Raw genomic sequence first — 27,288 nt, 5'->3', positions numbered from 1 at the left:
AGAAGATCCATGAGATGAGGGATAAGTAACTTATCTGAAGCATGAGCATTTCCTGTCACAAATAGGAAATCAACAAATACTTGGTAAATAAATAAATAGGAGGATGATTCAAAGAAATTAGGGAATAATATTTCGTGTCAGAAACAAACTGATATCAAATACTCAACAATGTTAGAAGTTATTTTGGTCTTATTTTTCTGATTCTTTTTACATTATTGCTTTATTTTTTTTTTCTCACTGCAGAATAGTTTCCTGTTTCTTTCTATTCTATCCTTTTTTAGGAGAGACAATGTCAGTAGCTCTGGGCTTTTACAAACCAGGCATACATGATGCATAATCTTTTTTTAAAAAAACACGTTATTGGGGCTGGCCTGGTGCCATAGTGTTTAAATTCATGTACGCTATTTTGGTGGCCTGGGGTTCACAGGTTTGGATTCTGAACATGCACCTACTCACCACTCATCAAGCCATGCTGTGGCAGCATCACACATACAAAATAGAGAACGATGGGCACAGATGTTAGCTCAGGGACAGTCTTCCTCAGCTAAAAAGAGGAAGCTTGGCTACAGATATTAGCTCAGGCCAATCTTCCTCACCACCTCCTCCCCCAAAAACAAGTACTTTATTGAGGTATGATTGACATACAAAGCTGTACATGTTTAGTGTACAACTCAATGAGTTTGGACATAAGTATACATCTGTGAAACCACCACCACAGTCTGCCATAAACACATCATTCACCTCCATTAGTCTCCTCCTTTACTCTTTATTTATTATTACTAGTATTATTTTGTATTTATGTATACTTAAATTTTTGCTAAAGGCTAGATCTTATTTTAAATGATGATATATTCTTGACTCTCTGGGACTGAGCTCCAAATCTTCAGGTGAGAGACTATCACAAAATTTTTTTGGGCCAGATGCTCCTACTGGAACTATCCATTGTTATTGGGAAGGGACTCTAATTCACTCACTTAGAAGTGAATTCTTCAAACAAACATCTCTAGGAAAACATTCAGTCGTATTATAATAGCATGCTAATTCTTTGGCAAATATATGCAATGTAATTATCATAGAAGTTCTATAAATTAAGGATGTTTATTATTATTACAATAATGGAAAACATCAAAATGTGAAAAAAAAACAAGAAAAGGTCAACTAAAAATGAAGGCCAGACCTATGTTATAATTTTTTTAAATAATGTTATAAAACTATATAAAGAAAAAATATTGATTAATGATAAAATCATAGTGGAAAAATATGAGTAGCTGCATCAACTTGTGGGGCAAGGAGGAAAAGGGTTACAAGAGGGAAGAAAAGGAAGTTGTCTCCAATAAAGCATAGTGTGATGGAATTGCAAAAATGATAACAATCTCACAGACACCATTGTTTTAAAGCTGAAAAGAGAATCAGTAACCTGAAAAATAGATCTGAGGACATATCCCTGCATATTTTTGTCTGAGTTAATAAAATGGAAAATGAAAAAAAGCAGTTAAAAGATATGGATGGTAGAATTTGAAAGTTTAATATACATTGAATAGAAGTTATAGGAAGATCGAATAAAGAAAATGAAGAAGGATTGTAGCTAAATCATCTATTCTTGAGAAAAAGCAAGAATAGAAACATTAAGAAATCACAAAGCAACATTGAACTATTTGGGGCATACAGTTCCTCAAGCCTTTGTCATACTCAATGCAAGAGACATAACAAATGAATCATGGCTTCTATTGTTTGCAAGCTCATAAGATATTCATAATTTAATGAAATTATGAGGAATTAAATCCTCAAAATATGCATGATGCTGAGTCGTCTATTTAATTGACCACACTTGCTTTTTCACTGTACCAAATATTGCAAAGTTTATTTATTAGACTTAGAATCTTGAGTTCAACAGCTGAGTAAGATTAATACATGATTGCAGAAAAATCTCACTGAAGGAATTGCCCTTGCCATCTAATGATAGTCCTAGAAAAAAATTCCTTTTAATTTGTAATCATTTCTCCTTTTCTTCCCTAAACAGATGAATTTCCAAACTCTTACATGACTCCTGGAAATTTCACCGGAGTCAGCGAGTTTATTCTGACAGGCGTGTCAGATCGTCCAGACCTCCAGATCCCACTCTTCTTTGTGTTCCTGCTCATCTATGGACTGACTGTGGCCGGGAACCTGAGCATCATCACTCTCACCAGTGTTGACCCTCGACTTCAGACCCCCATGTACTTTTTCCTCCGACATTTGGCTGTCATCAATCTTGGCAATTCTACTGTCATTGCCCCTAAAATGCTCATCAATTTTTTAGTAAAGAAGAAAACCACCTTCTACTATGAATGTGCCACCCAACTGGGAGTGTTCTTGGTCTTCATCGTAGCTGAGGTTCTCATGTTAGCTGTGATGGCCTATGACCGCTATGTGGCCATCTGTAACCCCCTGCTCTACATGGCGGTGGTGTCTCGGCGGATCTGCCTTCTGCTGGTGTCCCTCACATACCTCTATAGCTTTTCCACAGCTGTTGTGGTTTCATCTTGTGTATTCTCTGTGTCTTATTGCTCTTCCAATGTCATCAATCATTTTTTCTGTGATATTGTCCCTCTTTTAGCATTGTCCTGCTCTGACACTTACTTTGCAGAAACAGTAGTTTTTATATCTGCAACTACAGGTTTGTTGTTTTCCATGACTATAGTTCTTGTATCTTATTTCAACATTGTTTTGTCCATTCTAAGGATACGTTCATCAGAAGGAAGGAAAAAAGCCTTTTCCACGTGTGCTTCACACATGGTGGCAGTCACAGTTTTCTATGGGACACTACTATTCCTGTATGTGCAGCCTCAAACTAACCATTCAATGGATACTGATAAAATGGCCTCCGTGTTTTATAGACTGGTGATCCCCATGCTGAACCCTATGATCTATAGCCTGCGGAATAAGGATGTGAAGGCTGCCGTAAAGAGATTTCGGACAAATTCATGGTGTTCTTTTAAATCAATGTGGTTTTAGAACTCTATAGGTAAGTGAAGAAGGGGTTAAAATATGCTGCCATTATGTCAGAGAAAGCAAAGATTAGCTGGCTAACTTATAGGTTTATTAGAATATAATAACCCTGGGAATTTAAAGGGGCTAGGATTTGTGAAGCAGTGATTTAAAAAATAAACTGAAGGTCTTGGAGTTATGAGGTTATTAGAGAAAGAAAGCATTATTCACTATTTTTGGCAAGTAGTATGCTGGTAGAAAGATTGAAAGTAGTATTTCCAGGTATCAAGAGAGATACATGTTAAAAAATACTCAAGTTTTATCGGACAAAGTATAAAAATTAATGAAAATGTTAAAATAAATTATTTAAGAGATCAGAGGTGACAAAATTATCTACTGTGTTAAAAATTTGTGAAACAATTTCCCTGAAGGGGGTGGGGCAAAAGGTGCTGACCTAAGTAACACTGGAAATGAGCGCAGTGTGTAAGACTAAAGGCAAAAATAATCACATGTAACACTGTACTCCAGTTATAGAGTTAGTTCTCATGTGGATATGGTTTAACAATTCTGGAACCATTATCCATGTTACTGGAATTAAACAATTAAGTAAATGGGTGGCAGGTAATGGGGGACAGCTTGCTCATTGTTGGGTAGGAGGTTACAGAAAAACAGAGAGGAAACCAGGATTATCCATATGAAAATGGATTAGTGACACAGATCAGCATGAACTTACTTTCAGCTAACTATAGCTACTGTGAGTTGTAAACAGAAATAGTCATAGACACGTATCTCTGGGTGAGTTAGCATAGACATGTATATTTCCTTACTCTGTTAGCTGAGAAGGCCTAGAATCTTGTGGACATCTCACTAGCAACAAACACATCTACTGCCCAGATATTAGTTTCTAATAGCAGTCTTCAATATTAGGAACTAGGGTTCCTTTGAGATTTGACTGTTTCTAGGACTGGATGAGAAATTTATATGATGAGCAAAGAGCATATTATAGAGTTTGAAATTAAGAAAGTGCCTAGAAAGAAAGAGAGGAAACAAGTAAGAAAAGAGGGAAGGAAGGAAGGCAGGAAGACAGAAAAGAAGGAAGGAAGGAAGAAAAGAAGGAAGGAAGGAAAAATAATGATGGAATATGTCAAAATGACACAGGAGCCAACTGAAAGTGTTTCCAATGGCCAAAGCCAGAACAATTTGAGCAACAAAATAAAGTAGAATTTTAGAGCTGAATTATTATCTCAAGTATGAAATGTTTCAATAACACACTGATGTGAATAAATGATTGAACAAATTATAAATAGGGGAAAACATTCAAATCTCACAGGCAGAAGAATTCCAAATGATTTATGTAGATACTCCGCCCTCAAGGAGGTGCAGCAGAACTCTCCACTCCTTGTGTGTAAGTTGCACATAATGACTCCTCTCCAAAAATTATAATATAGAAAGAAGAAGGGAATAACTTTATTGCGGAGAAAGCTGACAAATCCTCCCTCAGCCAGGTCACCAAGGTTAACGTCAGCACTGACAAGCCACGTTGATAGTATGTACTCTTCTTATGCGATGAGATTGTCAATTCACTTCCATGGTTTTCCTCCCCAAAATTCATTACTCCAGTCTAATCTGATGCGAAAAACATCAGAAAAACCCCAATTGAGGGACATTTCAGAAAACACTTGATCAGTACTCCTCAAAATTGTCAGGGTCGTAAAAACCAAGAAAAATCTGAAAAACTGTGACAGTCATGAGAACAGTAAGGAAACATGAAGACCAAACATCAGGTTCTATCCTCCATGTGCTCTTGGAACAGAAAAAGACTTAGGGTAAAAACTAAGAAAATCTGAATAAAGGGTGTACTTTAATTTATTAACAACAAGAACAAGAATATCTGACATTCATTAAATCATTCAGGTGGCTGAGTCTTACTGTGGCATCCCCAGCTTCTCTTCATATCAGTAAATGGACTTTTATTTTTAAGACAAAAATCTGAAGGATGCACCAATGTATGAAACCAATTCTAGTATTTTCTTTAGCACAAATACTTGGGGTCTCTTTATTCTGGGAGAAGAAAGAAAAATGAACAGATTGGGCCATCAGGAAGCATGGATTTGACCCCTGATAGAACGACATGCTGAATGACATTCTGGACGTTTATTATTTACCTCTCTAGGCTTGCATCTCCTCATGGGCATAATTATTATACTGTGCTAGACATATGGTTTGTTATTATTTGTATATATGTATATTTATTTTGTTCCCAAGTTAATCCTAACAAATAACACTAATCAGCATACTGCTCTGATTGATTGGGGTGGCAGGCACAAAGCTTTGCTGAACTGTCTGTCTCACACAGTTTTCCTGAGGTCTTTCTCTCAGGTCACTCTGCAGTGCTCCGAGTCGCTCCCACAGAATCCTATTACTGCTCAAAGAACTGCCCAGCATTAAAGATCCTACAATCAAAAAGGGAATTCTGATGGCTGGGAAAATTTGAAATCCAATGGTTCATATTTCTTGGAGAAACAGTTGTTCTTTTTGAAATTTCAAGGTTTACTTTATGTTCAACAACGCTTCTATTGCACAATTGAATTCTGAAAGTTATGGGTTTCTGATCTAAAATTTGATTTCATGTATATTGAAGTCAATATCACTGACAAATTTGGGATTCCAAGGATTTCATTTTTCTATTGTTGTCATAATCAGTCATTAAGAATGAAAAAATCTCTAAAGACTATAATGTATTTACTTTATTCTCACAAATTAATTCAATGTGATAACTCAGTAGGGATTTTAAGATAAATGGCAATGTCTCAATGGTACTCTCTCAGTAGAAACTATGAGAAATGAGTAACTTCCTTAAAGAGCTCCTGGGAGGTCTTCTGTTTATTCACAACACTATGCACTATTAATCTTGTTTGTGACAAGAGAGGAAGTTGGTGTGGCCTTGCAACCTAAGCTATGAGTTGCATATGGACACTTACACCAGTTGTACAATTCGAAAGAAGCCTATGAACTTAAAGTTCAACAAGTCTATTATGTGAAATTTATGGATGATTCACTGTATACAGTTTCCGAACTCCTGTACAAAAAGCTGTGATATGTTTTTCCATGACTCTCTATAGAATGCCCACTTTGAGTGATGTCTTATATAACTGTTTACATTAATATTGCATTTTAGGCCAAAAACTATTAGGCAATCAAATTTAATTTCTGCAGATATATATATATGCACACCACTTAATTACAGAGATGAATGGCCTTGTCTAGGAACACTATCTATGCTCCTGTGTTAAGCACCCCAGTTATTAATTCACCATCTAATATTAGATCATAAGTCATGACATTTTATAATAAGAAACAAGCAGAGATGGGAGATTTGACCAATTGTGGTACATTCTTTTGTACAGTTAATTAAGGAAGGAAAAACAGGCATTGTATATTCACAGAATAATTATTTAATATCCTAAACATATAATTCCTGCCTATATAATTTCGATCTTAATCATAGCTCATACAACGTTATCAGGCTGTCACTTTTAGGTATTTGACACATTATATGTTTCAGCGAAACTTTCAGTGTCTAGGTATCATGTAAACTGAAGTGTAATATTCTGACCCTTTCCCCATTGTATTGAAGCCCAGTGTTATAATAGTTGGAAGTGTCTTTAACAGAAAACTATGTGGTAGATTTACCCCATATATATGTTCCTTTTGGATATAAATCAATTTAACAAATTTCTAAAAGAAATTTTCTTATCTAGCTACCTATTGTAAGGAGAAAGGGGATAAAGAGAAGTTCATGTTTTCTCTTGACAAAAATATGCAATCAAAAGATTTGGTACTGGTCCTAAGTACAAGGAGATGACTACATTTTATGTCAGAAAATCAGTAAAAGAAATGTCTTGGAGGATGGGAGAAGTTGCTCTGAGATGGTTACAGGAAGGATATTTATGTTTGTGTTCAGGAAGAGGAGAGAAGAAGTCTAGAGAGGGGTTTCTTCATAAGCACAATTAGCATATTTCACAATTTAGAGAATCTCGGCCAGGGTTCCCTTGATGAAATAAATCAAGGGATTTATTTGAGAACAGAGTAGAGCAGAACACAAAATAGAAAAAAAATTAGGGCATCCCATGTAATGAGAGGACCTAAGATATGAGCACAAACCTTGAGACTAGAAAATGATTGCCATGTTTTGAAAACTGCTAGAATGCCAATGTGGCTGGACTAGTGATCCAGAGAGAGATGTGGAGAGGAGTCTGCAGTGGAAAACAGGGCCGTTTGAAATGACAAAACAAAGAACTGTCGTTCTAGAGTCTTGTTCCACTACAACCAGTTGAGTGAGCTCAGGCAATTCATCGAAACTCTTTGTCAGTTCCCTATGGCCATTGAGTGTCATCTTTATGTTGAAATAATTGTACCGGACACCAACACACTAGTCAGCGATGTTGAATCCTCCCCCAGGTAAGAGGAGCACAAAGTCAATAAAACCCTCTCTCTCCTTCACTGGAATGTCTTCGTTCATGCCTTTCTATCAGTGGGAATGGAAACACCAGTAAAAGAAAGCTTGTCTAATAAACTCTTCCTTACTAATTAAGTTATCCAGAGTATTTTCTACTAACTTCCCTGGAACTTAGGGAGAAGGAAGCTGAGGCAACCCAGAGAAATTTTTGTTTTATCAGCTGCACTAACATTGTGACAAAGCCTTTAGTTGATACTTCACATTGTCTCCTCTTTCTTTATTTTATTACAAAATTGTACTGATGAGTGGTCCTAGTTTAAGAATGGGCAACTAGAGCAGAAGATTTAGTAAGCAATGGAGACTTGTAGTCCTTTGGAATCTTTTCATTTCCTGAACTTAGGTATGTGAACTCATAAATCCACTATAGAATAGGAAAGAACGAAATTATTCAGTGTCATTTAGTATACACCCACTTGTTAATCAACGTAAAAACATTGATAGCTTTATCGTAATAGTACAAAATGGAAATACTTCAACCTTCAATCAACGGATAAAAAGATGAATTACGGTTTATAAATAAAATGAAATACTACCAGTGATAAAATGGAGTGAACCGCCCATACCTGCAACAGCACAGATGAATTTCAATAGCATTAACTAGAACAAAAGAACCCAGACAGAAATGTACTTTATCATTCGTTTATATGAAGTTCTAAAACAGGTAAAAGGAATCTATGGCAATAGAACCCATAGTAATTGTGGCTTTCTATACGGTGTGGAGCAATTTACTGAAAAGAGATATTGAGGAACATTTTGGGGTGGTGGAAATTGTCTCTAATTGCCAGCAGCAGTAACACACGTTAGCAATTTTCAAATGTCACCCATGTACACTTGGTATTTTATCGTACCTAAAAGATATCTTAATAATTTCATGTTTTAAAAGAAACCAATGCAGAAGACCTTTCTAATGCTATTTTTAATTTGTTTCTCAGAAGCATTCCCCGAATTTCTATATAATCCATGTAGACAAAGTAGGATTTTGTAGACAAAAGGATACATAAAATTATTATAAATATATATGTCTGTAATTTACTTGATAAATTTCCAAACCGTATATTTAGTTTCCAGTATTTTGCCATACTAATAATACCTATAAGGATATTAGTATGTTATAATAATGTTTATTACTCTGCAGAACAGATTTCCAGGAGTAAGTTTTATGCCCAGTGAAGATCTGCATGTTTTCAACTGTTTTAGGACCTAAGGCAAGAGGTCGGGAATAATTATGTTCCTCAGTTCATGACTCTTTTCATTATCAGGCTAGGCAAAGCCCTTCTCTTTTCTTAATTAATTAATTAATTTATTTATTTAAATTTTTTGTTTATTGCAGTAACATTGGTTTATAACGTTGTATAAATTTCAGGTGTACATCATTATACTTCTATTTCTGCATAGATTACATCATGTTCACCACCCAAATACTAATTACAACCCATCACCACACACATGTGCCGAATTATCGCTTTCACCCTCCTCACTCCCCTCTTTACCCCTCCTCCCTGCCCCCTTCCCCTCTGGTAATCACCAATCCAATCTCTGTCTCTATGTGTTTGTTTATTGTTGTTATTATCTAGTACTTAATGAAGGAAATCATACAGTATTTGACCTTCTCCCTCTGACTTTTTTCACTTTGCATAATACCCTCAATGTCCATCCATGTTGTCACAAATGGCTGGATTTCATCGTTTCTTACGGCTGAATAGTATTCCTTTGTGTACATATCACACATCTGCTTTATCCATTCTTCCCTTGACGGGCACTTAGGTTGCTTCCAAGTTTTGGCTATTGTGAATAACGCTGCAATGAACACAGGGGTGCATGTATCTTTATGCATTGGTGTTTTCAAGTTCTTTGGATAAATACCCAGCAGTGGAATAGCTGGATCATATAGTAGTTCTATCCTTGATTTTTTGAGGAATCTCCATACTGTTTTCCATAGTGGCTGCACCAGTTTGCACTCCCACCAGCAGTGTATGAGAGTTCCCTTCTCTCCACATCCTCTCCAACACATGTTGTTTCCTGTCTTGTTAATTATAGCCATTCTGAGGGGCGTGAGGTGATATCTCATCGTAGTTTTGATTTGCATTTCCCTGATAGTTAATGATTTTGAACATCTTTTCATGTGTCTGTTGGCCATTTGTATATCTTCTTTGGAGAAATGACTGTTTAGGTCTTTTGCCCATTTTTGAATTGGGTTGGTAGATTTTTTGTTGTTGAGATGCATGTGTTCTTTATATATTTTGGAGATTAACCTCTTACCAGATGTATGGTTTGCAAATATCTTCTCCCAATTGTTAGGTTGTCTTTTCGTTTTGTTGATGGTTTCCTTTGCTGTGCAGAAGCTTTTTAGTTTGATGTAGTCCCATTTGTTTATTTTTTCTATTGTTTCTCTTGCCCGGTCAGACATGGTGCTTGAAAATATGTTGCTAAGAACGATGTCCAAGAGCGTACTGCCTATATTTTCTTCTAGAAGTTTCATAGTTTCAGTTCTTACATTCATTTAATCCATTTGGAGTTAATTTTTGTGTATGGTGTAAGGTAAGGGTCTACTTTCATTTTTTTGCGTGTGGCTATCCAGTTTTCCCAACACCATTTGTTGAAGAGACTTTCTTTTCCCCATTGTATGTTCTTGGCTCCTTTGTCAAAGATTAGCTGTCCATAGATGTGTGGGTTTATTTCTGGGCTTTCGATTCTATTCCATTGATCTGTGTGTCTGTTTTTGTGCCAGTACCATGCTGTTTTGGTTACTATAGCTTTGTAGTATATTTTGAAATCAGGGAGTGTGATAACTCCAGCTTTGGTCTTTTTTCTCAGGATTCCTTTAGCTATCCGGGGTCTTTTGTTGTTCCATATAAATTTCAGGATTCTTTGCTCTATTTCTGTGAAAAATGTTGTTGGAACTTTGATAGGGATTGCATTGAATCTATAGATGTCTTTAGGAAGTATGGACATCTTAACTATGTTAATTCTTCCAATCCAAGAGCATGGAATATCTTTCCATTTCTTTGTGTTGTCTTTAATTTCTTTCAGCAATGTTTTATAGTTTTCAGTGTACAGATCTTTCACCTCTTTGGTTAAGTTTATTCCTAGGTATTTTATTCTTTTTGTTGCAATTGTAAATGGGATTGTATTCTTAATTTCTCTTTCTGCTATTTCGTTGTTAGTGTATAGAAATGCAACTGATTTTTGTATGTTGATTTTGTATCCTGCAACTTTACCATATTCGTTTATTACTTCTAAAAGTTTTCTGGTGGATTCTTTAGGGTTTTCTATATATAAAATCATGTCATCTGTAAATAGTGACAGTTTCACTTCTTCCTTTCCAATTTGGATCCCTTTTATTTCTTTCTCTTGCCTGATTGCTCTGGCTATGACTTCCAGTACTATGTTAAATAGGAGTGGTGACAGTGGGCATTCTTGTCTGGTTCCTGTTCTTAGAGGGATAGCTTTCAGTTTTTACCATTGAGGATGATATTAGCTGTGGGTTTGTCATATATGGCCTTTATTATGTTGAGGTACTTTCCTTCTATACCCATTTTGATCAGAGTTTTTATCATAAATGGATGCTGTATCTTGTCAAATGCTTTCTCTGCATCTATTGATATGATCATGTGATTTTTATTCTTCATTTTATTAATGTGGTGTATTACGTTGATTGATTTGCAAATATTAAACCATCCCTGCATACCTGGAATAAATCCCACTTGATCATGGTGTAGAATCTTTTTAACATATTGTTGTATGTGATTTGCTAGTATTTTGTTGAGGATTTTTGCATCGATGTTCATCAGTGATATTGGCCTGTAATTTTCTTTTTTTGTGTTGTCCTTGTCTGGTTTTGGCATCAGGGTAATGTCGGCTTGGTAGAATGAGCTAGGGAGCTTCACCCTCTCCTCAATTTTTGGAAGAGTTTGAGAAGCATAGGTATTATGTCTTCCTTGAATGTTTGGTAGAATTCACCAGGGAAGCCGTCTAGACCTAAACTTTTATTTTTGGGGAGGTTTTTGATTACTGTTTCAATCTCCTTACTGGTGATTGGTCTATTCAACTTCTCTTCTTCTTCTGGATCCAGTTTTGTAAGTTTCTATGATTCTAAGAATTTATCCATTTCTTCCAGATTGTCGAATTGGTTGGCATATAGTTTTTCATGGTATTCTCTTATAATCTTTTGTATTTCTGAGGTGTCTGTTGTAACCTCTCCTCTTTCATTTCTGATTTTACTTATTTGTGCCTTCTCTCTTTTTTTCTTGGTGAGTCTAGCTAAAGGTTTGTCAATTTTGTTGATCTTTTCAAAGAACCAGCTCTTGGTTTTATTAATTTTTTCGATTGTTTTTTTGGTCTCTATTTCATTTATTTCTGCTCTGATTTTTATTATATCCCTTCTTCTACTGATTTTGGGCTTTGTTTGTTCTTCTTTTTCCAGTTCCTTTAGGTGCATTGTTAGAATGTTTATTTGAGGTTTTTTTGTTTGTTGAGATAGGCCTGTATTGCTATAAACTTCCCTCTTAGAACCGCTTTTGCTGTATCCCGTAAATTCTGACATGTCGTATTTTCATTTTCATTTGTCTCTAGGTATTTTTTGATTTCTTCGTTGACCCAGTCATTTTTCTGTAGCCTTTTCTTTAATCTCCACGTATTTGTGGCTTTTCTGATTTTCTTCCTATCGTTGATTTCTAGTTTCACACCATTGTGGTCAGAAAAGATGCTTGGTACTATTTCAATCTTCTTAAATTTATGGAGACTTGTTTTGTGGCCTAATACGTGATCAATCCTGGAGAATGTTCCATGTGCATTTGAAAAGAACGTGTATTCTTTGGTTTTTGGGTGGAATGCTCTGTCTATATCTACTAGGTCCATCTGTTCTAGTGTGTCGTTTAAGGCCAATGTTTCCTTATTGATCTTCTGTTTGGATGATCTATCCGTTGGTGTAAGTGGAGTGTTAAAGTCCCCTACTATTATTGTGTTACTGTCTATTTCTGTTTTTATGTCGGTTAATAATTGCTTTATGTATTTAGATACACCTACATTGGGTGCATATATATTTACAAGTGTTATATCCTCTTGTTGGATTGTTCCCTTGATCATTATGTAATGACCTTCTTTGTCTCTTTTTACAGTTTTTGTTTTAAAGTCTATTTTGTCTGATATGAGTACTGCTACCCCAGCTTTCTTTTCGTTGCCATTTGCGTGGAGTATCTTTTTCCATCCCTTCACCTTCAGTTTGTGAGTGTCTTTAGGTCTTAGGTGTGTCTCTTGTATGCAGCATATATATGGGTCTTGTTGTTTTATCCAGTCAGCCACCCTATGCCTTTTAATTGGAGCATTTAGTCCATTGACGTTTAAAGTAGCTATTGATAAGTATGTACTGACTGCCATTTTTTAACTTTTTTTTCTCACTGTTTTAGTAGTCCTTCTCTGTTCCTTTCTCCTACTATACAGAATTAGCGGTCTCTTTAGTTTGACCTCTGTCTGAAAGCTCTACTCTTTAATTCCCCTCCTCCCTCGTTTTATGTTTTTGATATCATATCTAACCTCTTTTTTGTGCATTTGTATCCATTAAGTTCTTATCATGGAAATAGATAATTTTTCCTATTTGTGGTCTTCTCTTTTCCCCTTAAATCAGTCCCTTGAACATTTCTTGTAGCACTGGTTTCTTGGTGACACACTCCTTTAATTTTTGCTTGTCTGGGAAATTTTTGATCTCTCCTTCCATTTTGAATGATAACCTTGCTGGATGGAGTATTGTTGGCTGTGAGTTTTTTCCTTTTAGCACTTTAAATATATCGTGCCACTCTCTTCTAGACTGTAAGGTTTCTGCTGAGAAGTCAGCTGATAGCCTTATGGGGTTTCCTTTGTATGTAACTTGACTTTCTCTTGCGCCTTTTAGGATTCTCTCTTTATCTTTAATTCTGGACATTTTGATTATGATGTGTCTTGGTGTGGGCCTCTTTGGGTTTATCTTGTTTGGGGCTCTCTGTGTTTCCTGTACCTGGATGTCTGTTTCCTTCCTTAGGTTAGGGAAGTTTTCATGTATTATTTCTTGAAATAGATTCTCTGCCCCTTTGTCTCGCTCTCCTCCTTCTGGGACACCTATAACACGGATGTTAGTGTGCTTGATGTCCCAAAGGTCCCTTAGACTGTCCTCACTCTTTTTAATTCTTTTCTCTTTTACCTGTTCAGCTTGGGCTATTTCTTCTAGTCTTTCATCCAACTCACAGATCCATTCTTCTGTATCCTCTACTCTGCTTTCGAGACCCTCTAGTGAATTTTTCATTTCCAGTATTGTATTCTTCATTTCCGATTGGTTCTTTTTTATATCTTCCATTTCTTTGTTGACATTCTCACTGAGTTCATCTATTCTTCTCCCCAGATCAGTGAGCATCCTTAACACTCTTAGTTTGAACTCTCTTTCGGGTAGGTTGCTCATTTCTGTTTCACTTAGTTCCTTTTCTGGGGTTTTGTCCTGTTCTCTTACTTGGAATGTATTCCTTTGCCTCTTCATTTTGCCTCTTTCCCTGTGCTTGTGTCTACATATTAGGTAGGTCAGCTACGTCTCCTGCTCTTGGATCGGTGACCCTTTGTAAGTGATGCCTTAGGAGGCTTCCAGTGTGATTCCCTCAGTTCTCAATGTTCCAGGGGTGACCCCTATGTGGGCTACGTGTGTCCTTCTATAGTGGCCAGTTTGCTCTCCCTGTAGGCGCCCAGGGAGGCCGAGTTATGCCTCTGGTCAGCTGTTGTAATGCTCAGGTGCTTGTAGTTGTTGTGGGCCCTTCAGTCTTTTTATCAGGTGTTGGGAGCCCCAGCACAGTTGACTGCTAGTTCTAATACCACATTAGTGTTGCAGTATTTCTTTTAGGTGAGTAGGCCCCCAGCGTGGCAGGTTGTTAGGCTCAGGGCCTTACAATTGCTATAAGCCTCCACCCTTTAGGTCTCTTGTCAGCTCTCTGAGGATTGCAGGTGGGTGGGGCTGGCCTCAGGCAAAGGAGCACCCAATTGTTTCAGGCTTTGGAAGGTGAGGCATACCCCCAAGTGGGTCTCTGAGAAGCACAAGTCTTCTGCAACTGACAAGCCCTGCTGCCCACAGGTCCACACACACTGTCAACACAGTCCTACCCTGTGTGCGCGCCCTGACCTCCCGAAGCTGACCCAGTCTCCACGGTGGGATCCCCACACACTCCACCACCGCCCCACACTCTCCACCCGCTCCTTGTGCGCGCCCTGCCCTGCTGAAGTCGGCTCAGTTGCCAGGCTGCAGAGAATCCAGTCACCAATCTATACAGGCCCACAAGATGCCTGAGTGCTTGTTGTTGGGGGCCAATCTCTAGGGTGGGCTGCCTGCCCTGGCTGAGCTGGATTAAATCGGTGATCTAGCGAGTTGGGCAGACCCTGGGCTAGCAGGCCCCAGGGAGAATTCCAATCGCATCTGCGTCAGCACGTCCACACCAGGCCACAACAATGGCTGCCGCCAATGTTCCAGTCCCTGGAGAGGTCTCATCTCTCACCGAGATGCACTCAGAGCCTATTAGGTGAGTCTCTTTTCACCACAGCACTGTGCACCTTTCCTTCTGGTGATTTTAGGTTGCTTTCTGAAATGGGTGAGTTTGTGCATGGGCCCTTTAAGAGCCGGTTTTAATTTCTTTGTGATCCAGCTTTTCTGGGGGTACTTGCCAATGTTTTAGTAGTAGGCAAAGTCAGATATTCTGCCACTCATCTCGATTGTTCTGGGTCCACAAAATGCCCACAGTGGGGCGCTCCCCAGCTCAGGGCCCTGCGCCTCCAGGGAGGGCTGCGTACCTGTGGGCTGCTCCTGGGCGGCCGTAAGGTGCTGCGTCTTTGAAGGCGGCGTTTTTTCTCTCCAGAAGGGAATTTCTGCCTCTTCTACCTCAGTTAGGATTGTCCGTTGTTGCAGGAGTTCCTCTTATCCAGTTTTCAGTTCTGTCTCAGGGGTAACTTTTCCACGCGTTGTTGTTAAATTGGCTGTGTCTGCGGGAGGAGGTGAGTTCAGAGTCTGCCTACACTGCCATCTTGACTTCCTCCTTCTTCTTAATTTATTTTTGATTCCAATTTGTTATGGGCTGAATTGTGTCCCACCAAAATTCACGTGTTGAAGACTTAAACCCTGTGTCTCAGAATTTGATCCTATTTGGAGATAAGGCCTTTAAAGAGGCAATTAAGTTAAAATGGAATCATTAAGTGGGTGCTAATCCAATATGGCTGACGTTTTTATAAAAATAGGGAATTAGGGCACAGAGAGAGATACCAGATGTGTACACAGACCCAACAATGACCGTGTGAAGACATAGTAAGAAGGTGGCCATCTGCAAGCCAAGGAGAAGTCTCAGAAGAAATCAAACCTGCCATTCCTTTGATTTGGGCCTTCTAGGCTCCAGGGCTGAGAAAATACACTTCTATTGTTTAACCCACCCAGTCTGGGGTATTTTTTAAGACAGCACTAGCAAACTAATACATCCTTCATCTTTATTTCTATATCCAGGCTCTTCTGCCACCACCAGGTTACCATCCCAATGTGTTTACTGTGAATCTGTTTGTTTTCTTGTGTCCTTAGAAAATGTACATTACTGTTCCATGTGCATGCGTTTATACTTTACACAAATGTCATTGTGTCATATATCTCAAATTCCTGCTTTAAATTTAAGGTCTATAGGGGAACATCTTCTGAGAAAAAATAACTATTATTGCAAAGAGGACTTAATCTCCAAAAAAGAGAATTGTCCCGGGGCAATTTCATTTCTCCATAATCCTATTAGCCATCACATGCATAAGCAATATATCTATAGTATTCGGTGTTTAAAGAATTTATTTGTTACAGGATATTTAACGACATGACACAAGAGCTTTATTTTTAAGTGCTGTATTTGACTCTTCTCTAGTAGCTCTTCTACCTTTTTTCACCTGAAATAGAATCAGAAAGGAAAGAGTAAAATAATAATTTTATTACCTGAAATTGTTTTTTGGAGATCCATTCTCCTTTTAACGTACGTTTCACCACCACATTCTAGAAATAATGACTATGCTAATTGTATTCTTTGAAGTAAAAGTGGGAAAAGAAAAACAACAGAGAAATTGGCATAATAAAAATACTATTTATAGATAAAGTCTGTTTTAATCTCACTGCTAGACTATTGGTTTCCAGCTCTTCAATGTTGCATTTTGCAATAATGAACCTCTGAATGCAAATGAGTTACTTTGAGACCCACACTTTAATCACTGTGCCCCTTAGCTGTTATGGAGCTGAATTCACTCCAGTAATGTAGGCCCAAATTGCAACAAAGACTCAAGGGGTGTGTGGTTGAACTCCTAGAGGGAGATCTTGTTGAGGAACCAACCCCGTGTTGCATCCTCACCAAGGATTTAAAGGGCAATTTGTGGATCCTAGAATCACCTGTGATGCCCAGTTTGCGTCTCAAGATTTATAGAGCCCTATCAGCTCTTATTGCCACAGCCATGTATCGATTCTCACTAAGAACCTGAATCAGAATCTCCATTACAGGTGGGTAGAAAATATTTGTCTTATTTTTTTATAATGGCCTTTAAATTATCCAAAACTGTATTGGAAATGAGCCACTTCACTTACATTTTGGAAGGCACTCAGCATTATATACAATCAAATAATACGATGCTTTAACTAAGGATTGTTTCCAAGATTTATAACAGTTTTGGGGAACACAGGATGCCAAATATGCTCCAGATTTTATGTTTCCAAATGAGATCTTGGCATTATTACAAAATCTCGTGTACTTAAATAAGTTATATCACTACTGAAACAATGGATTTTTACTCACTGAGGTCTTTTATATCATAGTTTTATTTCTGTAATATTAGCTGAAATGAAAACAGTGTGTTTCACAGGATAACATGAGAAAGAAAACTGGATACACAACCTCCCAAACTCCAAGAGATGCTCCTTTTAGAAAATATAACTATAGATCCCAAATTTTCTCAGGAAAATTTTCCATTAACTCTGATGACATACAGGCAAACGTATATGTATATTCACATAATATGTAATAAATGCAATAATGGAGCATGTTTATATAAACCATTTATCTTATACTAAAACAAATCTGCCAATGTTTTCGTTGAGAAGATCTCAAAAAGAACTTCTATTTGAGGAAAGTCACTGCATAAGCAGGAGCAAGTCTTTAAGAAACTGCAGACACCTAGATTCCTGGTTTGATAGGACAGAACCTCTATAACATTCTCAAGGATAAAATAAAACCCACGAAGAAAATGTTCATTTCCTGGGTTGCCCTTAGTTCAACTGACCTACAATAAAATATTCAACAATATATTTACTTTCTTTTTATTCTTCCTTTTAATTTTATAATAAAAAATAATTCTAAGTACATAGAAACTATTTCCATAGGCACTTTTTAATACTATTATTATTGCTCATTAAACATAAAACATTGGTGCTGATTTTAAGACAAATCACTTACCTTTTTACACTCCCAGTTACTCATCAGTATTCATAAGAAGTATGAAAATGCATGCAGTATGATCAGGAATGACATTCTTAAATACTCCAAAATTCAAGCATATTAGCCTCATTTGACACTATGTTCTTTTCCAGTTTCTGATCACGTGGGGTCACTGTTACTAATGGTGGGGAGAGTTCTTTCAGATAACATGCCACCTCTCACAAATAAGTAGAATAATCTCAGAGGAATTAATATGAGTGAAGACACTGCGGGCCAGAGATGAAAATATATGTTCAATGTGTGCCTGGTAGGGTAGTATGACTAGAAAGGTGATATGGACCTGACTGTGGAATGCACTGAAAATGAGGCTGAAGCATATTTCAGTTATCCTAAAAAATAGCTCTGATTACATATCTCAATTACTCAAAAATACTTAATGACCGTCATTTACCTGCCAGCTAATGTGAGAGAATCATGACATAGACACCAAGAAGGATAGAGTAGTCAACGACAGTGTCAATGAAAGCTTGACCTGAGGACGGAGAAGAGGGGCATAGTTAAGATGGGAAAGTATTTATGGAAATTGGCAAATAATAGCATATGGAGCTTTGAAAGAGAACATTAGAGAATGAATATATGCTTGTGATTAAAAGTATTTTTTTTTTTTAATTTATTATTGCTACTTAAAGTATATAGAGCCCAGACTGGTGGTGTAGTGGTTAAGTTTGTATGCTCTGCTTTGGTGGCCCAGAGTTCACAGGTTCGGATCCCAGGCATGGACCTACACACTGCTCATCACGCCGTGCTGTGGTGGTGTCCCATATACAAAGTAGAGGAAGATTGGCAACAGATCTTAGCTCAAGGCCAATCTTCCTCACCAAAAAAAAAAAAAAAAAAAACCCACCAAAAACAGTATATTGCCAGCAACACACCAGATTTCAGCAGATATAGAAGAGTTGATATAATTTGGAAGCGTTCATTTTGGCTGCTGGTTGATACATTTAAGAGAGACAGTGGAGAGACTGAAAGCTTCTGCAAAGGTTAGATCTTATGTTAAATAATGATGTACTCTCCACTCTCTGGAACTTAACTCCACATCTTCAGATAAGAGACCATGACAAGACTTCTTTGAGCCAGGTGACCCCCACTGGAGCTATCGATTGTGACTGTGAAGGGACTCTACTCTAATAGGCTTAGACAGGAATAGGTGACCATCCTTGAAAACAACTTCTCTGGGAAAATATTCATTTATATATAATAGTATGCTGATTCTTTGGTAAATATATACAATGTAATTATCATAGAAACTCTATAAAATAAGGATGTTTAGTTCTATTACAATATGAAAAATATCAAAATGTGAAAAAATATCAAAAAAAGATGAACTGAAAATTAAAGCCAGATATATTTTATACATTTTTTAAATAAAGTTATAAAAGTATATAAATGAAAAACACAGATTAATAATAAAAAGATAGTGGAAAAAATATGAGGAATTGCATCACCTTGTGGCACAAAGAGGAAAAGAGTGATGAGAGGGAAGGAAAAGGAAGTTGAATCCAGTAAAGCCCAATGTGATGGAATTGTGAAAATGATAACATTTTCACAGAAATCGTTTTTTGAAAGCTGAAAGAGAATTAGTAACTTGAAAAATAGATCTGAAGACTATGGATTCATGGATTTTTTTCTCAGTTAATAAAATAGAAAGTGAAAAAAAGCAGTTAACAGACATGGCTGGTAGAATTTGAAAGTTCAATGTTGAATATGTTATAGAAAGATTGAATAAAGAAAATGGTGCAGGAAATGGCTAAATCATCTTTTCTTGAGAAAAAGTAATAAATCTTAGATTAAGAAATCAGGAAGCAACAGTAAAGTATTTGAGGCACACAATTTCTTAAGCCTTTCTCACACTTAATGCAAAAGACATAAGATATAATTTGCGGCTTCTATTGTTTGCAAGCTAATAAGATATTCATAATTTAATAAGATTGTCAGGAAGTAAATCCCAAAATATGGATGATGCTGAGTCATCTATTTAATTTACTGCAATTGCTTTTTCTCTCTCCCAAATGGTTGCAAAGTTTATTTATTAGACTTAGAACCTTGAGTTTAATAAATGAGTTAGATCAATACACGATTGCAGGAATTCTCACCCAAGGAATTGCCTTTCCCATCTAATGGTAGTCCTAGAAAAGAATTCCTTAACATTTGTAATCACTTCTCCTTTTCTTCCTCAAACAGATGAATATCCAAACTCTTACATGGCTCCTGGAAATTTCACCCGGGTCACTGAGTTTATTCTCACAGGCGTCTCAGACCATCCAGACCTCCAGATCCCACTCTTCTTTGTGTTCCTGGTCATCTATGGACTGACCGTGGCCGGGAACCTGAGCATCATCACTCTCACCAGTGCTGACTCTCGACTTCAGACACCCATGTATTTTTTCCTCCGACATCTGGCTGTCATCAATCTTGGCAATTCTACTGTCATTGCCCCTAAAATGCTCATCAATTTTCTTGTAAAGAAGAAAATCACCTTCTACTACGAGTGTGCCACCCAACTGGGAGTGTTCTTGGTCTTCATTGTAGCTGAGGTTCTCATGTTAGCTGTGATGGCCTATGACCGCTATGTGGCCATCTGTAACCCCCTGCTCTACATGGTGGTGGTGTCTCGGCGGATCTGCCTTCTGCTGGTGTCCCTCACATACCTCTACAGCTTTTCCACAGCTGTTGTGACTTCATCTTCTGTATTCTCTGTGTCTTATTGCTCTTCCAATGTCATCAATCATTTTTTCTGTGATACTGTCCCTCTGTTAGCATTGTCCTGCTCTGATACTTACTTTGCAGAAACAGTAGTTTTTATATCTGCAGCTACAAATTTGATTTTTTCCTTGATTATAGTTCTTGTATCTTATTTCAACATTGTTTTGTCCATTCTAAGGATGCGTTCATCAGAAGGAAGGAAAAAAGCCTTTTCCACGTGTGCTTCACATATGATGGCAGTCACCGTTTTCTATGGGACACTACTCTTTATGTACATGCAGCCTCAAACTAACCATTCAATGGATACTGATAAAATGGCCTCCGTGTTTTATACACTGGTGATCCCCATGCTGAATCCCATGATCTACAGCCTGCGGAATAAGGACGTGAAGGCTGCTTTAAAGCGGTTTTGGACAAATTTATGCTGTTCTTTAAATCAATGTGATTTTAGAACTCTACAGGCAGATGAAGAGATGTTTAAGATAGGCTGCCATTGTGTCGGAGAAAGCAAAGGGTAGGCAGCTGGCTGATATGTTTACAGGTAACTAAACCTGAGAATTAAAAGCAGCTAGGAGTTGGGAAGCAGTGAATTAAAAAATAAAGTGGAGGTATTGGAGTTTGGAGGTTAATACAGAAACAAAGTATTATTCACTAACTTTGCTAAAGAGTTTGCTGACGTCCCATTTGAAATATATATTTCCAGGAGTCAGGAGAGTTATAAGGTGAAAAATTTTAGTAAGTTTGAACACAGCAAAAAAATATGGAGGAAAAAAGTAAGTCAATCTTTCATATTCCTTAGCTTCCTTTTTGCTTTCTTTTTTTTTAATGAGGAAGAGTGGCCCTGAACTAACATCTGTGCCTATCCTCCTCTATTTTGTGTATGGGATGCTACCACAGCATGGCTTAATGAGTGGTGTAGGTCCATGCCCAGGATCCAGGCCCAGGAACCCCAGCTGCCGGAGCAGAGTAGGCCAAACTTAACACCACTGTGCCGCCAGGCCAGCCCCTCCTTTTTGCTTTCTTCCTGGGTGTGTTTGGATATAGTGGATCACTGCATCATGAACTGTAATCCAGATGGTGGAAATCTTTTTTATAGCTAAGTTAGGAAAAATTAAACTGACAAATGTATTTAAAATAAAACTTCCTAACTTTTTCTTAATATATTTAATTAAAAAAATACTACTGATGAATTTATATTCTGAATCCTAAAGAAATATAGTTCAAATTATTTTTACTGCAATCAACATAATTTATATAATTTTTTAATGAATGACCCAGAATACCATCATTGAATATGCTTTCATATTTGTTCATACGCTTAGCGGATTCTCTAAAGATTTTCCTGTCGCCTACACTAGTCTCCGTCTTCTTTATTCTGTGTAATAAATGTACTGTATTGTGATATCATTAGACATTCAATGGACCATGCTTGTAAGAGTTCCTTAATCATTAAAGAAAACATTTAATTGTTTTTTTAAAAATTATTGTTCTATTTTCTGATAGTTTTTGATAGTGAGCATACACCAAAATCTGTTGTACAATTTTGAATAGATAGAGGTGGCCAGATAATATCTCAGACTAATCAACTCAGAATCACTAGATACAAGTCAGTAAATCCATATTTAATAAGCTCCATGAGTGCTTCTGACAATTACCCTTAGGAACTAGCTGACAAATAATCAAAGAACTCAACTGGAAGAGACATATGAAAAATCATATTAACATTCTATGAGCGTGTTCACTTTATTTATAAATGGATTCCAGTGTTGAAGAACTTCTTCAAGTATAGACTAAATCTTCAGTCATAGTAATTGTGATACAAGAAAAGAAATCTACAAGACAAAACTATAAGACAAAACTAGACTCATGGACATGGAAATTCTGATTAAGTTATACTTGGATTACCCAAAAAAATCCATTTTAAATGTTTCCTACTAATTCTTTCACTAATTAAGTTATCCAAAGTGTTTTCTTCTAAATTCTTCAACTTAGGGAGAAGAAATATGAGGCAGCTCATAGAATAGTTTTTTTATCAGTTACACTAACATTGTGATAAAGCCTTTAGTTGATACTTTGCACTGTCTCTTCCTTCTTTTAATTTATTATAAAATTATTGACGAACGGCCCTAGTTTCAGAACGGACACCCAGAGCAGATGGTTTAGTAAGCAAGGAAGACACCATAGTCCTTTGAAATCTTTTTATTTCCCCGAAATTAGATATGGGCACTCATATAGCCACTAAAAAATAAGAAAGAGTGAAATTATGTAGTGTCTTTTAGTATACATCCTCTTGTTAATCAACGTTAAAACAGTGGCGCAGTGGTTAAGTTCGCGCGCTCTGCTTTGGTGGCCCGAGGTTTGTAGGTTCGGATCCTGGACACGCACAGATGCACCATTTGTCAAGCCATGCTGTGGCGACGTTCCACGTAAAGTAGAGGAAGATGGGCACGGATGTTAGCTCAGGGCTAACCTTCCTCACAAACACACACACACGCAAAAACATTGATATATTGATGTAGTCTAACATTACAAGATGGAAATCCTTAATTTACTACTTTACATTTGTTTGTCTGAGCAGCCAAGCTCTGTTCGCTGGGCATGGTCTTTACTACGTGTTTATTCACAGACACTGTGCCCTATAAACCTTTTTGGGGTGAGACATGAAAGTGAGGAAATGGATGCTGCTGGATGAACTAAGCCGTGAGTTACATATGGATGTTTGCAGTGGTCGTTACATCTCTGAATAGAAATCTATGAACTTACATTAAACAAGAGCGTCGGGTGAAATACACGCAGGATTCACTGTATAAAGTTTCTGAACTCCCATGTAAAATGTAGTTTTAGTCTTCCATGGTCCTCTATAAAATGTCCTCTATCAGTTAAGCTTTATTTAATTGTTTAACCTGACACAATATTTTAAGATAAAGAAAAAAAGAATTGGGAAATCAAATGTAATTTCTGGACTCTTGAAATATTTATAATTCACCAGTAAGAGTTTCCTCTTAATTACATCTAGTGTTGAAAGGCTTGTCCAGGGCCACTGCCCATTCTCCTAAAGATTGCTTTGCTTGCTTTTTGTTTTAAGTATTGTACTGTGTGTACACGACGATCAAGGATCTCTATACCAAATCACAAGTCGTGGCATTTTATAACGAGGCACAAGCAGAGATGGGACATTTAGCCAATTGTACCAGATGTGTTTCCCAGTTGATAAAAAAGAGACATTATGTATTCATAGAAGAATTATTTACTATCTAGAAAATATAGTTCAAATATATGTACTTCCTATTTTGATCATCATTTATACAATGTAACCAGGTTGTGATTTCTAAGCATTTTCTATATTTTCTTTTTCTGTCAAAGTGTCCTGTTCATACACCATAAAAGAGACATGTATGATTCTATTCCCCTCTTCATTATATTGCAGCCCATTGTTATAGCTAAAAATTTATTTAATTCAAAACTAAGGGCAAATTTTAAATTCATAGTCAATATATAAAAGCACAAATCCACCCTTCTTTCCCCACACACTAAAATGACAATGTATTTCTTAGTCACCATCTGGTTCAGAGTGACTAAGTTGTAAGCTAATGCCCAAAGCTTTTACCAAATGCCTGTGCATACAGTATTGAGGAGTAAGCTCTTTAAGGAGTCAAATACACATTTCACAGAAAGCTATTTGTAAGACTTTTAAAAGCATAATTCCCATCTGCCTTATCTGACTTTAAAAGCCAAATACAAAGACTGATACTACTGATCTACAGCAACAACAACAACAACAAAAACTTTTTAATAAGCTAATCATGATATTTTAAGAGTTAGGAGAATCTTAGAGCAATAATATACTAAAGGCAGAGCTGTAGATATGTTCTTCAAAAACAGAGAATGAAATCAGTAAGCCTTCAGTCTTACTGATTGGGATCTCAATTGAGCACAAACTGTAATTTTTCTGATAATCTCACTTGCATCATGCTCTGAGGTAAGTCCTTTGGGACAGAGACACTGACAAAACCATGCAATCAGCTGCTAACCAGACTCATTATGAGGATAAAGAAGAGCTCTCTGTACCTGGGCAGGTGAGAAGAGTATATTTTAAATGGGCTTTGACTCATGGATGTGTACTGACATCGCTAGAGTAGCTCAAGAGAAGAGTTTTAAAACGTTAAGTAGAGTATAACAAGATGAACTAGGATTAAAAAGTTTGGAGTATATTTTGTAAAATAAGCAGTGTTTTCTCTGACCTTCTATTAGTTTTGATGAAAGCATCAAGAGCATCTTGGTGTAAATAGACAAGAACAACTGAAGGGCTGGAAAGAAGTGAAGAGACAAGCTAATCACTTTTTTTATATGTAAATGAATAAGTTGAATTTCAAAATATTCAAGTGATTTTCCCAAGCTCATGAAGCTAATTAAAATCAGAGCCAGTTCTAGAAGGTAATGTTGAATGAACATCATGTATTCATGTATTTAGGGTTTGTGAAAATTATACATGTACTTAACTCCAGTGTTTTGCATGTTCTCTGCATGAAACCATCTTTGCCTTAAATCTTTCCATGTTGGTTTTGATAATGTTTACCCAGGGAAATCGTCCCATAACCTTCTCTTCCTCAAAGTCTTCCAGTTACATGGCTTCCTTTCAAATGTTCTCTTTGTCCTCAGCACTCAACTCCATCAAGATCACTGTAACTCAACATTCTGAGTCTGTTTGATTGCTATCTTCCTCTCTTTAGACTCTAAGCTTCTTGATGGCTGAACTCTGACCTTTATTTGTTGTCACCTCAAAAGTCAGAAAGACATTTGATACATAATAGGTAGTAAATCAATATTTTTTATTGCACACAAAATTGCAAAATTATATATTAACTTATATTGCTCTTTAAAAATATATACATACACATACATATATATATATATATATATATATATATATATGTATTTGTTTTTAGGTTAAAGAAAATAAAAATTCCAATTTAGAATCTATCAGGAGGGTTGGAAAAACCAGGCCAATGATTTACCCGATTATAATCTATGTCAAAACTGTGCTTTCTACAATTACAGTAGCTAGAGATTTTGCTCAGCATTAGTGGGGAGTATATTAGACAAAGGTCACCGGTATGTCCCTGGAGATACTTTCCAAAGCAAAGAATATAAGGTGAGAATAAGGGAAGAAATATTCAAATATAATTATTATGATATTAATCTTAAATTAACTAATCCAAAATAAATATTTACTTTCCCATTTCCTAACATTTATGAGGGACCACATCAGCATGGCTCTCAACATAAGATGTCTCAAGTCTACCAGGGGACGAGGGATGGAAGCGGATGGTTGTCATAAATATGAGAAGAAATATAAATGAAGTACGTCTAAAGTGATTCCAGAATAAAAGTACAAAATGTAGTAACTCAACATGGGAAATAGTTCTTCACAGAAGAGGCGATATTTCAATAGGCCTTAAAGTTTTCCCTTCAACTCTCCATTTTTCATGTAGACAAGGTTACTATGAATGGCAAAGACAACAGTAGAGAAGCTAGAAAGGGCATGTTGTTATTGACAAATGTAGACCAATTATAGTAATTGGACCAATGGATGTCCACTGATGGTTGAGAGAATTGAATGGAATTGGGATTATAAAAATATTAAGGGATGAGATTGTGAAAAGTTGAATATGCTTTCAAATATAATTTACACTTTATTTTTAATAACAAACTAAAATGGTTTCTATGTACAAATGTCAGAGTTTTGTGTTTTGGAAGTGGAGAAAAACAATTGGAAGAAAAAGAGACCAGAAAAATAAAGGAAGTTTGGATAAACCTTTCTTTCTTTCCAGTCCAGTCTATTGTCTGTTCTTTTACTGCTCTGTCTTTGGACTCTAAGTAATGTCTGGAAATTAATAGTGAATTGAAATAGACTTTTAAGGAAAGAACAGTTAGACACAAGCAAGACAAATGTTAAGGACAGAATATGCACAGTCTTGATTATAGAACAGAGTGGAAGGTGGTGTTTAGAGCTGTTGATAGGTAGGTTGCTTATCTACTTGTGTTGGTGAAAATGGTGATGGTGTGTAGTGGTCGAGAGTGCAGTTTTTGAAACTGTGCTTGTATCTACTAGTAGATCATGAGTTTGATTTTTAGAATCTTGACAGTTTGGGATATTTGGATTAATTAGAATAGAACAGATTACAGTAGAACGCAAAAGAACATGAAAAGTTCATGCCAGCTGATGAGAGTATTATTCTGGATAAATTTATTAGCTCCATGATATCATGTAACAAGTATTTATTTCTGTGATTTGTGGTCAAAAAAGTTTGAATCTGAGAGCTAGTAGTCTAGAGAAGGGTCTTGGTCTGAGCAGCCCAACAAATAAAAATTTTATTTTATTTCCCCTATTCTCTTTCCTTTTTCCCTTTTCTTTGCTCAAAATTGACTTTTATTTTTAATACACAAAATGGATATTTGGAATGGATGGGTTACTAGGTCTTATTTATCTTAATTTCCATGTTATTGTAATTAGACTTTAAAACTTCATCTGTATTAGTTTCAAAAGGAAATATATGATTTATTTAGAATAAAATTAAGGTTAAGTATTCTTTGAAA

At 36.6% G+C, this 27,288-nt stretch overlaps 3 protein-coding genes across 3 annotated transcripts in view; 2 read left to right on the top strand and 1 right to left on the bottom strand.

Moving 5' to 3' along the window:
* Positions 1 to 27,288, bottom strand: part of LOC101407136 (olfactory receptor 5AP2) — a 508,331-nt gene that overhangs the window by 391,914 nt on the left and 89,129 nt on the right. The gene's annotated exons all lie outside the window — the stretch shown is intronic.
* On the top strand, positions 2,041 to 2,994 carry LOC106803021 (olfactory receptor 8J3-like). Its single transcript, XM_014793088.2, has one exon. The coding sequence runs from the start codon at positions 2,041 to 2,043 to the stop codon at positions 2,992 to 2,994; it is 954 nt and encodes a 317-aa protein (XP_014648574.2).
* Positions 20,190 to 21,209, top strand: LOC106800095 (olfactory receptor 8J1-like). The gene has a single exon (XM_014779804.2). The coding sequence runs from the start codon at positions 20,190 to 20,192 to the stop codon at positions 21,207 to 21,209; it is 1,020 nt and encodes a 339-aa protein (XP_014635290.2).

Source organism: Ceratotherium simum, chromosome 34 (genome assembly GCF_057802395.1).
Source record: "Ceratotherium simum simum isolate JZ-2026a chromosome 34, ASM5780239v1, whole genome shotgun sequence".
Taxonomy (NCBI): Eukaryota; Metazoa; Chordata; class Mammalia; order Perissodactyla; family Rhinocerotidae; genus Ceratotherium; species Ceratotherium simum.
The sequence above is the reverse complement of the archived record's forward strand: the minus strand, read 5'-3'. Positions and strand labels throughout refer to the sequence as shown.

Bases quoted from the DNA above. Each gene is read 5' to 3' on its own strand.
- LOC106803021 (XM_014793088.2), top strand. From the start codon at position 2,041: ATGACTCCTGGAAATTTCACCGGAGTCAGCGAGTTTATTCTGACAGGC.
- LOC106800095 (XM_014779804.2), top strand. From the start codon at position 20,190: ATGGCTCCTGGAAATTTCACCCGGGTCACTGAGTTTATTCTCACAGGC.